We start from the raw sequence: 16,902 nt of genomic DNA on the forward strand, positions 1-16,902 counted from the left end.
GCTCTATCCTGTTGATGATGATTTCCTGGACATGACCATGATGACGCAGCTTCTTGCTATTGTGATCACGTCCTAATCTAATGAATGCATTACAAAGGCTTTCCTAGGGTTATGACTGAACCTTTTCTGGTTGCATATGTATCTGAGCAAAATCAGGTCTGAACGTAGTTTAAGGATGAGGAGATGAAATGGAATGGAATGAAATGACCGAGCTTGACTCAGGCAACCTACGTATCCAAATGTAATCATGTCAAAACGTGGTTCGATTATAATAGATGCAAAGTAGTAAAAACTAAAATAATATGGCTGAGTCTGACTCAGGCTACCTACGTATCCAAATGGAATCAGGCCAAACTGTAGTTCGATTACAAGAGTTGACTAAATCTGTTGTGGATTGCCTACATATTACTACCAAGGGAAATCAAGTCATGGCGTAATTCTGAATAGATGCAAAATGACCTTTGGATTTCTATTACAATATGGGGACCGAACCCTACGTGAGTTGCCTACGTATCCCACCTTGGGAAGTCAGGTCAGGCGTAGTTCTTTTACAACATTACCCTAACTCTATTGTCTTCAAATGTAGTATCTTTTGACTGCATCTGAGTTGATAGGCTTCGTCTTGACTCTACCGTCCATTTATGCTAGGACTAGTGCTCCTCCCGACAATACTCGATGGACCACATAATGACCTTGCCAATTTGGCGCGAACTTCCCTTTGGCCTCTTCTTGATGGGGAAATATCTTCTTCAAAACCAGTTGCCCCGTTGTGAACAACCGAAGTTTCACTTTTCTGTTGAACGCGTTGGCTATACTATTTTGATACAGTTGACCGTGACACACTGCATCCATTCTCGTTTCGTCAATGAGCATGAGTTGTTCTTGTCTGACACGTATCCATTCTGCATCACCTAGCTTGGCTTCCTGGATAATTTTCAAAGATGGTATCTCGACTTCTATGGGTATTACACTTTTTATGCCATATACCAACATGTATGGCGTTACCCCAGTGGATGTCCTCATAGTAGTACGGTAACAGAGTAGGGCAAATGATAGCTTCTCGTGCCATTGCCTGTGATTGTGGCAAATGATAGCTTCTCGTGCCATTGCCTGTGATTGTCCACTATCTTCCGCAAGATCCTCTTGATATTTTTGTTGCTGCTTTAACTGCTCCATTCATCTGTGGCATGTAGGCTGTGGAATTATGGTGGACGATTATGAACTTCTCGCAAATCTCTCTTATGAGATCACTGTTGAGATTGGATGCATTGTCAGTTATGATTGACTCTGGAATCCCAAATCGAGAGACTATGTTGTTATGGACGAAATCTGCCACCACCTTCTTTATGATTGCCTTGTATGTGGAAGATTTGACCCATTTGGTGAAGTAATCGATGGATACCAAGATGAAATGATGCCCGTGTTATGCGGTGGGTACTATAGGTTCAATCACATCCATGCTCCAGGCGGCAAATGACCAATGAGAACCTATTACGTTTAACTCATTTGGCGGAACCCGGATGAAATCCCTGTGAATCTGACACTAGTGACGCTTGTACACGTAACAGATGCTATCGCTTTCCATGTTCATCCAAAAACATCCAGCTCTTTGGATCTTCTTGGCTAAGGTGAGGGCATTCATGTGAGGCCCGCACGTTCCTAAATGTATTTCTTCCAAGAACCTTGTTACCTCTGCATCATCTACACATCTTAACAGACCCAAATCCGGGGTCCTCCTATACAGGGCTTCCCCGTTAAGGAAAAAGTGATTTTCCACTCTTCTTAATGCTCGCTTCTGACCATTAGTGGCACTTTTTGGGTATTCCCTTACTTTAAGGAACCTTTTGATGTCGTGGTACTAAGGCTTGCCATCCGGCTCTTCGTCCACTTGGAAATAGTATGCATGCTGATCTCAAATATCTATATCGGTAGGTTTGATGTAATTCTTGTCTGGGTGCTGAATCATGGATGACAAGGTTTCAAGAGCATCGGCAAACTCATTTTGGTTTCTGGGAACATGTTTGAACTCGATCTTGGTGAATTGCTTTCACAACTCTTTCACACAATGTAAGCATGGAAGGATCATGACAATCTTGGTGGTCCATTCACCCTGGACTCGGTGTATCACCAAATCAGAATCTCCTATGACTAAACGTTCCTTGATGTTCATGTCGACCGCCATCCTAATCTTGAGGATGCAAGCCTCATGCTCCGCCATATTATTTGTACAAGGGAACCTTATCTTAGCTAAAGCCGGATACTGCTGTCCTGACTCAGAAATTAGGACTGCCCTAATTCCTACTCCTTTGAAATTTTCCACTCCATCAAAAAATATTCTCCACCCTAGGTATGACTGTGAGTCCTCCCCAACAAACAATACTTCTTCATCTGGGAAATATGATGTAAGTGGCTCATAATCCTTGTCCACCGGGTTTTTTGCAAGATGATCGGCCAATGCTTGTCCTTTGATGGCTTTCTGCATCACATACACGATGTCAAACTCACTGAGAAGAATCTACCATTTGGCTAACTTTCCTGTAGGCATCAACTTCTGGAAGATGTACTTGAGCGAATCGAGTCAGGATATCAAATATGTGGTATATGCCGAAAGGTAATATCTTAACTTCTATGCGATCTAGGTCAAAGCTCACTAGGTCCGCTCTAACAAGGTGTATCTGGCTTCGTATGGTGTGAACTTCTTGCTCAGGTAATAGATAGCTTGCTCCTTCTTTCCAGTCTCATTGTGTTGTCCCAACACACATCCAAATGCATTATCCAAGATAGACAAGTATAATAGTAGCGACTTCCTAGGTTCAGGAAAAACCAACACTAGTGGACTTGACAAATACTCCTTGATTCTGTCGAAGGTTTTCTAACATTCCTCTGTCCATTTTGTAGCGGCATCAGTCTTCAACAACTTGAAAATCGACTCACAGATTACTGTTGACAGGGCTATGAACCTGCTGATGTAATTCAATCTTCCAAGGAAGCTCATCATGTCCTTCTTGATTTTGGGTGGAGGCAAGTCTTGAATGGCCTTTATCTTTGAGGGGTCAAACTCTATCCTTTTTTTGCTGATGATGAAACCTAACAATTTTCCTACGGGAACCCAAATGCACACTTCGCAGGATTTAACTTTAAATTGTACCTCTGCAATCGTTCGAAGAACTTTTTCAAGTCATTCAAATGATCTGTACTATTCCGAGGCTTGATGATGACATCATCCACTTATACCTCGATCTCCTCATGGATCATGTCATGAAAGAGGGTCATCATGGTCCTCAGATAGGTAGCACCGACATTCTTGAGACCGAACGACATGACCCTGTAGCAATAAACCCCCATAGTGTGGTGAATGCTATCTTTTCCGCGTCTTCTTCATGCATCATAATCTAGTGATATCTAGCAAAACAATCCACAAGCGATTGTAACTCATGTTTCGTGCAGTTGCCGATAAGGATGTGGATATTCAGCAGAGAAAAGTCATCTTTAGGACTGACTTTGTTGAGATCTCGATAGTCCACACATATCCTGATCTTCCCATCTTTGGTATCGGTATGATGTTTGCCAACCATGTAGGGTAATTGGTGACCCTCACCACATTTGCTTTTATCTGCTTGGAGACTTCTTCTTTTATCCTTAGACTCAAATCTGGCTTGCATTTTCTAGGTTTCTGCTTGACTGGTGGTCTGGTAGGATCAGTGGTTAATCGGTGCGAGACGATGTCGTCATATGACCAAGCAAATACATTGATGTATTGTCCTAGGAGCTCTACCAATTCTTCCTTCTATTCCGCCTTTAGATGGATGCTAATTCAAGTTTCTTTCACATCTTCTTCACTTCCTAAATTGACCTTTTCCGTCTCTTCATGATTGGGCTTCTTTTGGCTTTCTAGTTGCTCGATCTCTTGCGGGAGGTTCTCGGGCATAATACTCTCTTCATACTCTTTATCGTTTGGATCGTTTTGCTCAAGGATGTCATTACATGTCATAATCACGGAACACGAGTTTTTATTCGCTTCGAACAAGATAAAGATGAATTCGTGGTGATTTCAGGAAAATAATTCTTTTATTTCATCAAAAGGAACGTCTCAGCGTTCAAAGATGCAATTTAACAAAAACGTACATGAATGGTTCACGCCTCAATTGACCATGCATTGTTTTTCAAATTTACTAAAATTCCACACTACTAAGACTCCTGTTGACCATGCATTTGTTTTTTTCAAATTAACTAAAATTCCATATTACCAAGACTTCCGGCAAACCAGAGATGGACTGGCGGTCCAGCTTTGCAAGGTCTCTCCTGGTTCGGCATCCCGAATGGTCGGTGTCTTGATATCAGCTTCGCCGCAACATTCCTCGATGATTGCCACGGATAATCTTCCCATCACGTCGATGATATCATCTTCTGGTGGTGGGCTCTGACCCAGGCCCGGAACATGCTTTGGTATGAAAACCTTCTTCCCAGGGTTACCGTTATAGGTTCTTCCAGTTGTAGACTGATACCCTAAGTCGGCGGTACCTTTCTGCCTTTTGGGTTGAATTGGCTCTATTATCCCATATGACCGGGCTCCCAGCCCAGTCCCTGGTTGGTACCCATACTTCATCATTTATCGCATTGCCATCTTTGACCTATAGGATGACTAACATAATGTGATTCTAATCATTCTTCTCCATTTTTGTTGCATTCATGATATCGACTAAATGGAAGGAGACCCCCCATCTAATCCTTTTATGAAAGGAATTGTAGCTTCAAGTAAGCTGATCGGCTCCATTCCCCATGTATCACAATCTCCTGGCAATCCCACTCAAATTTCATACACTGATAGAGAGTGGAAGGAACTGCCTCCACCATGTGTATCTAGGGCCTTCCCAGTAGCAAATTGTATGAAGACAAAATATCCATCACTTGGAACAATATCAGGAACTCAACCGGTCCAATCTGCAAGGCTAAGTAGATTTCTCCGATGATATTCTTCTGCGACCCCTCGAAATCCTTTACTCTCATATGGCTCTCTTTCACTTCCCTCAAATGAATGCCTAATTTTTGTAGAGTAGAAAATAGGCAAATGTTGACTCTGGATCCACCGTCGATAAGTACGCGATATACAACTTTGTCTCCACACTTGAATGTGATGTGTAGAGCCTTGTTGTGATCCATCCCCTCCATAGGAAGTTCATCCCTCAGAAAGGAAATCTTGTGTGCCTCGACCATCTTCCCAATGGTTGCTGGTAGCACCTCACTGGTGGTATTGTTTGGCACACTTACCCTGCTTAGCACTTTTACCAGAGCATCCCTATGACTGTTGGAGCTCATCAACAAATTCATAATTGATATGTGGGTAGGGGTCTTACTCAACTATTCTTCTATGGAGTATTCTTTAATCGGCATCCTCCTCCAATACTCAGCTGTCTCCGCGTCGGTTATGTTTCTCCTCTGATTCTGTTCCCTATTTGGATCCCATCGGTTCACCTCTTTTGGAGTGTAACATCTTCCTATCCTAGTCATCCCGTGAGCAGTTGTGGTGTCTGTCATTTTGCTCTTTTCCTTTGACTGATAAGTCCATGGAACTGTTTTGTATTCTTGACTCGCCTCATCTCTAATGGTGGCGGTGGGTCGCTGTTGGTATGTCTGAACCATCACAAGAGGGTTTAGCTACATAGTGATTAACGGAGTTGCCTGAGGTGGTGTTCTTTCATCTTTGGCATTTCCAATAGTAATGATAGTCCCTTTCAAGTCATAGTCCTCGTGCAATGTGATCATGTTAGTTCCTTGGTTTCTGTGGTTTGGTAGTGGGTTACAGTTTACATTTGGTAGGGCTGGGGTGCATTGGATAGCTCCACTCTTAAGCAATAATTTGATCTCATTCTTTAATCTATAACAATCCTCGGTGTCATGCCCAGGAACACTCAACGCTTGCTTGCATAGATATATTTGGAGGGTTGGTCGGGGATTCTTCCTTCCACCGGGTATATTAGTCCGTCTCTTCTCAACCTCTCGAATAATTAGCCTAAAGTCTTGTTAATTGGAGTGAAGTTTTTGGGATTCATTTCTTCAAAGTTTGGGCGTGGCCTGGGTACATAGGTAGGTCTGCTTTGGTGGGTGGTGGTTCGAACTGGATCATATGGCCGTGGTGGGTTTGGATGTATATTGGCTTGGGACGGGTTGTAGTGGGGTTGAGCATTGTAGTATGGTTGGGAATTATATACTGGGGTATAAGTGGGTTGATGCGGAGGATGAGTGTTTGTGGGGTAGGAGTTGGTTTGACGAGGAGGACTCGACTGATAGTAGGGGACGATCGCCGTTACTTCCTCTTTATTTTTCTTCCCACTGCCAATGGAACCGGATTGTATAGACTTGTTAGCAGCATGTAGCATGGCCATTGACTGTATCATTCCTGACTTGATACCTACTTTCAAGAAGTCTCCCATTTTAACCAGCTCGAGGAATTTTTGACCCATCATACCCATCATCTTTTCAAAATAGATCCCTTCTTGAGCACAAATAAAATACTTAGTTAACTCGTTGTCATCCAACGGGGGTTGTGCCCTAGTAGCTTCTAATCTCCAGCGGCGAGCATATTCTTGAAATGATTCGGAGGGATTCTTTTGTAGATTTACCAAAGCAAATCTATCCGGGATGATCTCAGCGTGAAATCTAAAGTGATTCATAAAATCTTCATCCATGTCCTGCCACTCCCTCCAATTCCAGGGGTCTTGTCTGGTATACCATGTAAGCGCTTCTCCAGCCAGACTACTTATAAACAATTTCATTCTTAGTTTTTCTTTTCTCCCCACTCTGACCAATTTTTCATAGTACGCCCTCAAAAGGGCGTGGGGTCACCCATTCCATAAAAAATGTCAAACTTTGGCGGTTTGTACCCTGTTGGCATGTCAACATTGGGGTTTATGCATAGGTCCTCATAGTCCAAAATCTCTCTCCCTCAAGCAACTTGAATGTTCTTCATCTGTTTCCTCAATACTCTTAGTTGTTCCGACATTGACTCCTTTTCCTTGCATTTTGCTTCTCTCTCCATTTTGGCATATTGATCTATCTCATAGGGCACTCTGACAGTGATGGGCACGGTAAAGGTGGGCTTAGAAGCTACATATATAGGTGGAACATACCGCTCATGTGTGGCAGTGTGTGCCATAGGTATATATTGTGTGTGGTTGTTGGTAAAAGTGATATTTTCATGAGGAGGGGTGTGAACTAAATTTGTGGTGGCTGGTGGATTTTGTGGTGCTTGGACATAGTTTGGAGCATAGGGTGTGTGTATGGGAGGGTTTGGTGGATTTGCGGGGGTTACTGGCGGTATGACTTGAGTTGTGGGGTTTGTGATGATAGTCATTAGGGTATTAGTTATTTGTCGGGTTGCTGAAGGGAAATGGTCAGGGATTGAATCTAGGGAGGGGAAGCAGGGTGGTTGCAGAAGTGTCGTCACGGCCAGGTGTTCCAGTTCCTAGATCTGTTGTACTACTTCTCTCAATGACTCCATTTCTTGTTCCATTTGAACAACATGTTCATCATATCGGGTATCGTCCTTTCCCCCCGATCCCTCTGGGTTGTCGGCTACCACTATAGCATTTCTAGCTAGGTCGTCTGCTGCAGTCATCTTTAGGTGTCAACACAAATCAACCTCTGTTTTGGGGATAAATAAAGCGATAAAGTGAGAAAATAAAGAAAAGTAAAAGTTAGTTTCAGGTATTGTACAAATATAAGCACATTGAGCAGTTAGTTCACGTATTCAGACAAGTGCATTTCCTAAGATACGTAAGGACCTCTCTTTGCCGAAGGTAGGCCTATATCGTGAGCGTTTGACAAACAATTAGATTTTGACACATTCTGATCCGGATCAAACTTTAATTTCATTGATAGAATTTTGTGGGTTACAATAAGGTTTCATCACTGATACAAGATAGGGGCAGTTGCTGATGGCTACAACATGATTCTCAAAGGTTTACGAAAGATTGCATGGGCTTATAGATTCTCCCTTAGGGAATGAAAAGGTACAAGAATGAAATCAACCACCAACTTAATATTCGTCCCTGTTGCTTGTTAGACCTAAAGCATGGAGGAATCTATGGCCCGGCATGAATCTATCAAATAGTTGATCTATCAAAATTATCAAAATTATCCAATAACAGAGTTAGTCATTAGAAATACACATAAGAAATAACAAATAGTAACGAATATGGTTCAAAGTAAAGAAGGAAAGAACCTGGACTCTTGACAATTGTGCTAGTAAGCTTAACCAGGCCCAACAAGATTTGGATCAAGCGGTAGACTCCATCATGCAGAAAAGGGAGCAGTATGGATTTGAATTTAGGCCTGAGTTCCAATGAAACTCAGCAGGCCCAATTCGAAACATGCACACAAAAATTAAAAGGGATAATTTTTGTATATCAAATATAGAACTAAATAAGATAAATATTATGACAAATAATAATAAAGAGCTAAAGAATGTGGTGAAACGGATTTTATTTATGTTAATCATGTGAGGATTAATAGGAGTTAGTGACTAAAGTCTTAGAGTAAATCCTTGTTTATGGATAAAATCCCCTTATGGACCCCTGGCACTTCGAAGTTCACGAAGGTCTCATGGACCCCGAGCATTGCTTGTGTCAGGGAGGAGTACCTTATCCACAAACTAGGTTTCATACCCAAATACCATTAATCACCTACTTCTAATCTCTTAAACACAAATAAAGGGGCTCAACATAGCAATTTCATATTACCCAAATGCAAATAGTAGGTACAAGAGTCATGGTAAAGCTTTTTAAGGTTCAAACACTCAGAAACCCAACAACTTTGAACAAATAGGGTGTTGCAGTTCATCATCAGAGCATAGAGAGCAACACAAGGCACACCGTTGACTAAGGAAAATTTATATCTGTTACACCCCATATTTTCGTACGTGAAAGTACGCCATAAATAAATTGATGGAAGCTCGTAAATGAGATGTTACATCCCGCATTTTTGTATGTTAAAGTTTCATCGTAAGTCAATCTACGTAGAATTCGGGAATAAGGTAATTTTGAAATTATAAGCATTATGCTATTTCAAACACATGATGAGTAAATTTGTGAAGGAAAAAGGGTAAGCAAATCGAAGAAAAGGAATTTCGTCAAAGTTTGACATTTTGGGATAAAATACGGCCCGAGCTAAAATACCCGATATTTATGGACTAGTGCCATACAAGGTACCACATGACCATGATAGTAAGGTGTATAGGGTATGTAAAAGTGAGTAGTATTATAAGTAATTTGAGATAATTCTTAATTATGTGGGTAATTGGTTAATTATCGGGTAACGGGACATTACCTAATTAATTAATGAGTTATAAAATAAGATTAAAAACCACCCCCACCCCCACGTGGCAGCAAGCCACTACCAAACCATATGACTCTTAGTTATTATGGGCTAGGTGGAAATCAATTCAACATAGGACCTTTTAATTCAAAGATAGATATGTATCTTTCAACCATTTTAAAAGAATAGCAAAGATTCTGATTTTTGTCTCTTTCAACAATTTAAAGAAAACAAAGACTCTAATTCAAACAGAGATTTCAACAAGTAAGGTTATCAAATTCATTTGTTGTAAGGAATTAAACAGAAAGGAAAGACAAAGAATGAAGGTGACGAATTATTTTTGAAGTTCATATGAGACTTCATAGCGACGACAGTTCTTAAATTTGTAAGAAATTCATACGAAATTGCACTGCGTAATAACAACGGGATTTTGCAATTCTAAAGGAGTACGGTGCAAACCGTCTCAAGAATATCATACAAAGTTTTCCCTACTCCAGGTATGTTAAGGCTATCCCTTTTTTCCTTTTGGCATGATCTATACGACACGAACGAAACGAGCAAATGCACAATTTCCATAAATGACTCTATTCATAGAAATATTAGGGGTGTCTATATTCTTGATTCCCCATGTAAATTATTATTATATCTTTTGTTCATGGGTCTCAGAAAAATACGTATTTGATAAAATTTATCCGACAGGCATATTATTTTTATGACATTCTGAGAAAACATTATTAACGTATTTCTTATGCATTTCATGCATTTATACATGTACATTGACCCATGCCCAGATGGCGTTATATACGCGTATATTATATGTATATGGGATATGGGAAAAGGTTATGGCGTTATATACGCACCACCACCTGATCAGCTGGTATACGTTGATGATTGGCCCATAATGGCCGAGATGATATGATGGGATGCCCTCATAGGCTTGATGATGTTATGAATACATATACCCATGCATGGTATGACATTTATACGCATATGCAGGACATTATAAAAATGAAATGATTCACAGAGCTATGCAGACGTACATGTCGAGTCTTTTACTCCATGTTTCTCTCATATCTATTATTTACTGATTTTCATTCCTTACATACTCGGTACATTATTTGTACTGACGTCCCTTTTGCCTGGGGACGCTGTGTTTCATGCCCGCAGGTCTCGATAGACAGGTCGAGAGTCCTCCAAGTAGGCGATCAGCTCATCGGAAGATGTTGGTGCACTCCATTTGCTTCAGAGTTGCTTGTTTGGTCAGTATGATTTAGATGTATATTGTTTGGTATGGCGGGGCTCTATCCCGACATTTATGACATTTATGTACTCTTAAAGGCTTGTAGATATATGTCGTGTACGTGAAATATTGTACGGCCTTGTCGGCCTATGTTTTGAGTTTATAAATAATCATGTTGGCCTTATAGGCCCATATGTCATGTGTATATGATGATGTAATAAGAAGGATACGTTATATTGGTACTCGGTTGAGTAAGGTACCGGGTGCCCGTCGCGGCCCATCGGTTTGGGTCGTGACAGTATCAAAGCATAAGATATAATAATAGGGCATTACAGTAGGCATGAAGTCACTGATGGAAAATAATTACACTAGATCATAGAGCACAGGTAGTAGACATGCTTCATTACTCATGTCATTAAGCTCAGAAGTGTTAATAGGCAAGCATTATACAGAGATGAGCACATGTGCTTGTTTTATTGACTCTACTATAAGTTTAATGTCTCAGAATTCTTCTAAGTAGGTTCATATTGTACGAACAGACTTCTAAAAGCTTCATCATAGTTAAGAGCAAGCATACATCATATCACGTTAACAATTAGTTTGATTACTCTATTCAGAACTCCTAAAGGGGCATGCCAACTAGTTAGGTTATTAGAAACATCAATCTAAATGGAAAAATTAGTCTTTATTTAATCCTAATGACATGATATCTAGTTATAGCAACACATAGAACATCAGGCTTTCCCACTATTAGACTCAAGCAATCTCAAGTTAAGTCTCCTATAAGCAGTGATGTTAACATGCATATGTCACGCCCCGACCTCGGGGAGTGCGACCGGCGCTTAACCAAGATAACCCGGTCAAGAAAGTCTGTACAATGCCTTCTATCCAAACTCACCCATGAATAAAGATCAGATATTTTTCATTAATTAGACAATGAGTAGGTTACATGAACAATCCAAATTTCATCACCATTAGAACTTCATTCAAGATTTCCGAAAATATTACATTACACATTCATAGTTTAGAAGTGGAAATATATGATACAAATACAACATTTCTAATTTAACTTCCCAAAACAAAGATACCACCCACGCTATGTCTACGGAGCCTCTAATAGATACAAAAGAGTAGTATGATAGTGCCGGCAATAAGGCTCCGGCTATACCTCAAAATAATATACATAGAGGATAGAAGATACAAGACCCCGAAATGAAGTGGTGCTCACCAAGTCAGCCGAGGAGAGGGTGTACTGCTATCACTGCTCTATACCGCTTGCTGTGGAACCACCTACATCTATTAAAGATGCAGCGCCCCCGGTAAAGGGGATGTTAGTACATATGGAATAGTACTAGTATGTAAAACTAACCACCCTCTCAATAGAATGAATAATAGTAAAATGAGAAGGAAACATGAAATCAGTGAGAGCCTCAAACAATATCAAGGTGTCAAGTTATGAGAAAGATAAATTTCAAGTAAGTTTCAATATTTTTTAAGTTGGGAGATCTTTAGTACTGATATACCACCGTGATTTTAGCACGGAGTCCGATCTCAGCCCGATCGGCTAAGCCATCTCACCACGAGACATCCAATCACAACACCACAATGTGCGTAGCATGGCGTCCGATCTCAGCCCAATCGGCTAAGCTGTCTCACCACAATGCCGTTTGGGTTGACATCACATCACATCTCGCTAGCAATAATCTCATCCCATTTAAGGGGAAATATCTCAACACATCAATCTCATCCCATATAAGGGGAATAATCTCATCACATCAACACGGGGATTTACTTCTCAATCACTCATACACCAGCACGTGTAGTTTCGGGGTTAGGTTATTTCGACCTACCCTTCCTCGGTGACTAAACGATACTGCCAAAGCATTTATTATTTAAAGGATTTACAACTTATTTCATAATCTTTCACACATCTTTTCATTTCATTGGCACTCGTGGCCACAATTGTAATATCATTCTAGGCACGTCGGCCGTATTTCATATTTCATATTCACCCCTATAACATTCAAGAGTTACCATGGATTATCATCAATAAGAGAATTACAAATCAAGACTTTAAGTACACATATGAGCAAACAAGAGTCTTAAGCACATTGAGTTTCTCTTCCACAATTAGGCATACTATCTGGCAATTGAAAAATGATTTTTAAATCACAATACCTTTGGTACATTGATCATACTAGATTATATTCTCGGAGGGAATCATGATATGATAGGAACATTTGGAACACATTTTGACTACATACCTCTTTCATCACAATACTTATTTTAGAATAATCGAATCTATTAGGAAGGACCTGGAACATGAGAAATAAGAAATTGAGCCAATCATAATCACAACTTACAAGGACATCATGGAAATCAATTATACAAGAGGAGTTTAGCCAACATACCTCACTTGAGCTTTTTCATAGAATTACTACAATTTTTCGGAAATCCTAGCGACTTTAATCTATTAGAAACATGACAAATTTGAACCACAATTAGGAAGATATTCGGGGTTTCAGCTCATTTGAGCATTTTATCAAGCGCTAGGTGTGCATTAAGGTTTCAAGGTCCTCCTATGGTGGATTCCTTTACCCCACAATCAATCCCCACTTCAATAGGCCACCCACAAATACTCCACAACCTCCCTACCACCTTTATTAGTACATGCATGCATAAATAACAATTCTTATTCTCAAAAACTTCTTCCCCATTACTTATTCCCAACCCAAATTTTGAAATTGAAGGCTAGGGCTAGAATCTTACCTCTTGGATGAAGACCTTGTGGGTTATCCTTGTGAATTCTTCCAGACTTGAGCAAAGATTGATGAACAAATAGTTTAGGAATTCCTCTTCTCACTCTAGACCACTCTCCTCTTTCTAAAATATCAGTTTGAACCTTCTAAAATGACCCCTAAGGTTGTTTTATAAAAAAATGGGATCGGGTTTTAAAAATTAGAAAATGGACCCTCCGAAATCAACTCTGCGGTCACAGAGTGCACCGCAGATCAGGTCTGTAGCCCACAAAATGGACCGCAGAAACGGTCCCAAAAATTGGGCTGGTCTAGTCCAGTCTGCGGCCTGCATATCAATTATGCGGCCGCAGAATCTCCCACCGGAAATCTTCATGCTGGTTTTGCGACGGATGTACAACCTGCGAAATGATTATGTGGTCGCATAGTTGACATGAATGAAGTGTGAAGACTTGGTTAGTCTGTCTATAATGACCCGCACTTTGTCGAATCTCCTCAACATCCATGGAAGCCCAACTACAAAATCTATAGTGATATGCTCCCACTTCCACTCTAGAATATCAAGCCTCTAAAACTAACTACCGGGTCTCGGATGCTCATACTTCACCTGCTGACAGTTCAAACACCGAGCAACATACTCAAAAATATCCTTCTTTATCCTCCGCCACCAGTAGTGCTACGTCCAATCCTGATACATCTTCATGGCACCCGAATGGATGGAATATCGCGAACTATGGGCCTCCTCAAGAATCAACTCATGCAACCTATCCATATTCGGAAGACAGATCTGACTCTATAGTCTCAATACCCCACCATCACTAATAGTAACCTCCTTGGCATCACCGTGTTGCACCATTTACTTTAGGACAAGCAAATGGGGATCATCATTGATAGTAGGCTATAATCCATATTTTAATCGCTTATTGCACAATAATTCACTGCACTTTATTTGTGTTGAGCTTTAATTGGTAGTGTTTTTCACTTATTATGTGTTTTATGCCTTGTAGGAGTGATTCCAAGATGTGTAGATGTTGTGGAGCTAATCTGAGCTATTTGGAGCTTTGAAGACTAAGTAAAAGCCCAAGGAATTAAGCTGGGATCGTGTTCAGGGGTCGAGGACCACGTCTGGACATCAAAAATCAAGTTGAAGCCGTACTCTGAGAAATTTACACTACTGCGGCACATTGGGCGGTGCGTGATGCACACAGAAGTGTAATTCCTGCTTCCTTACAAATGTTGAGCTCTTTGGATATCCCTACTAATGCCCCACATGGCACGTCGCCCCATGTGGCATGCCTGTGTAATTTTCCCAGAGCTATTTCCTATTTTGCCTAGGAAATGGTGGTTTCGTCCAGGCCTGACCATACTTGATATAAATGCATGGAAAAATGTTATTTTCTGGACGTTTGACATACTTTCGACCTAAGGAGGCTAAGAAGGAGTTGGAAGAATACAAGCACAAGGATTTTATCATTTATTCCTCACTCAAGACCCGAGTTTGGATCAAATATATCTTTCCATATACTTTAATTATATTTGTGATGAATTTCTCCATGTATATGGAGTAGTTCCCTTTAGAGTTTGATGGATTTGGTGTATTGCTAATTATTTGTGGATTGTAACTCTAGTTTTATATATTGAATCATTTTGGAGGATTTAATTATTGCATCTATATTCACTAGTTCATGTAACCGAGAGAGGTATAACTTGTGATATCTTTGCATTATATTGTTGGTTGAGTTCATAGGTTCTACTAAGTAATCAAAAGAGGCTAGTTGAATCATTAATTAAACCTAGTTAGGAGAATAATCGAAAGAGGTTTTCCTAAGGATCAATCCACTACGCATTCTTTAGATGTGTTATCTTTGCAGTTGGCAGACCAAATGACTATAACACCCGAGGGGATAGTGGAAGATGTGTTAGTTCGGGTGGATAAGTTAGTATTTCCTGTGGAGTTTATATTGGTAAATATGGAGGAGAACAAGGAGGTTCCCCTCATCCTAGGAAGATCATTCTTAGCGATGGACAGAGCTATATTAGATATACAAGAGAGAAAACTTATGCTTAGAATGGGTGAGGAGACTGTGACTTTTAAAATAGATGTAGTAAAGGGGGCGCAAAAAGACAAACCAGCTGCGAGTGTTGAGTGAAAAGTAAAGGGCTTGAAAGAGGTTGCAGTGAGCGAGAAAGATAAGTGTGGGGTGTACCCTAAGAAGGCCTATAAGAAGCTTTCTGCATGGATGTGTGCATTAGTTCGGGCGCGAGGAATGGAGCCCGACTTCGACTCAGACCCCGACTAAATGTTCAGGGAAGTTTCCTTTAACTTATGCTTTTTAATTGTGTGCCATGGGGAATGCCACAACTTAAAGTATGGGGTGGGGGATATTTGTATGTATGTATGTATGTATGTATGTTTATTAGTTTTTTTTGTTAGTTATAGGAGTTAGAGATAGAAAAAGTTTAGAAAAAAAATATTTAATGTTTTCAAATTTTCCCGACAATGGATATCATAGACAAGTTTCTTGAGGGATGAAAGTTGAAAGAAAAAGACAAAAAGATTTTCTTTTGTTAGGTAGTATAACTAGTCCCCCTTGATTTTTCTTTGTGCCGCGGTTCTTTTGCAAGGGTTTTGTTTGAACCGGGTGTAGTTAGTTTTTTTTAGGAGTAGGAAAATAGGAAACCTTGTGCTATAATTTGAATTGAAGGCAATATCCCTTGACTTTATTATACCTTGAGAATAGTGAGTGCTTTAGTTGTGACACTTTGGCTCAGTTTTTGACTCTTGTATAAGTACCTTAAATTGTATCATCTTAACTTTGCTTAACTGCGTTGATTAGAGTGTCTTGATGAGTCCGATACTGAGTGAGTTATATGCCATGTGCGTGTGAGGTTTTGTATATTCTGTGCATTGCATTTGATATCTAGAACTTGCCCCGTGTATTTGCAAAGCGAAATAGTAGTTTTATTCAGTCTAGAAAGTGATATAGGCATTTCTTTGTTGAGCTAGTTATAGACTTTTACCCACCTAATTGTTATGTATCTTAGTTAACCCCTTTGAGCCTGTAATCCTGTTTCTTTGGAAACCACATTACAAGCCTTGCCCATTTGTTTGAATTGACCATTTATTTGAACCGTTTACCTCTCGTGAGCACTTGAATTTGTCATGAACTTTGTAAAAGTTGAAGTGCGGGGTGTTGGTTTTGCTTTTGAGTGGAACTATTGAAATAAGAAGAAAGGTGCACTGTTTTGAAAAAGTAAGAGCCACTTGAATTGAAAAAGAAAAGGAAAAATAGTTGTATTATTGTGCAAAATATTCCTTGATAGTGGTGACTCTTGATGTATTTGTGCTTAAATAAGTAGGGAGTTAATGTATATTGATGTGAAGGTGGAGTTATGGTTTTACATAAGTGTGGGGTTTTGAACGGTTAAGTGTATGTATTAAAGTGCTTAGGGAGGTGTAGTCACTCTTATATCCAAATGTATCCTACCCATCACGTAGCCTATATTACAACCAATTAAAGTCCTAATTGATCCTTGACTGAATGAGCTCAATTAGTAGAGTAGTACACTACGGGCAAGCCTATGGTACGTCTT

The 16,902-nt window shown here is 40.1% G+C and overlaps 1 protein-coding gene across 1 annotated transcript; it reads right to left on the reverse strand.

The window, feature by feature from the left end:
- Positions 1-639: 639 nt before the first annotated feature.
- Positions 640-1,176, reverse strand: LOC104100465 (uncharacterized). The gene has a single exon (XM_009607695.1). It carries the CDS (start codon positions 1,174-1,176, stop codon positions 640-642), a length of 537 nt encoding a protein of 178 aa, XP_009605990.1.
- Between the last annotated feature and the right edge of the window lie 15,726 nt (positions 1,177-16,902).

This window comes from Nicotiana tomentosiformis, chromosome 8 (genome assembly GCF_000390325.3).
Source record: "Nicotiana tomentosiformis chromosome 8, ASM39032v3, whole genome shotgun sequence".
In the NCBI taxonomy this organism is placed as follows: domain Eukaryota; kingdom Viridiplantae; phylum Streptophyta; class Magnoliopsida; order Solanales; family Solanaceae; genus Nicotiana; species Nicotiana tomentosiformis.

What these genes read in the sequence shown, in the direction of transcription:
- LOC104100465 (XM_009607695.1), bottom strand. Translation starts at nt 1,176, where the DNA reads ATGGAGCAGTTAAAGCAGCAACAAAAATATCAAGAGGATCTTGCGGAA.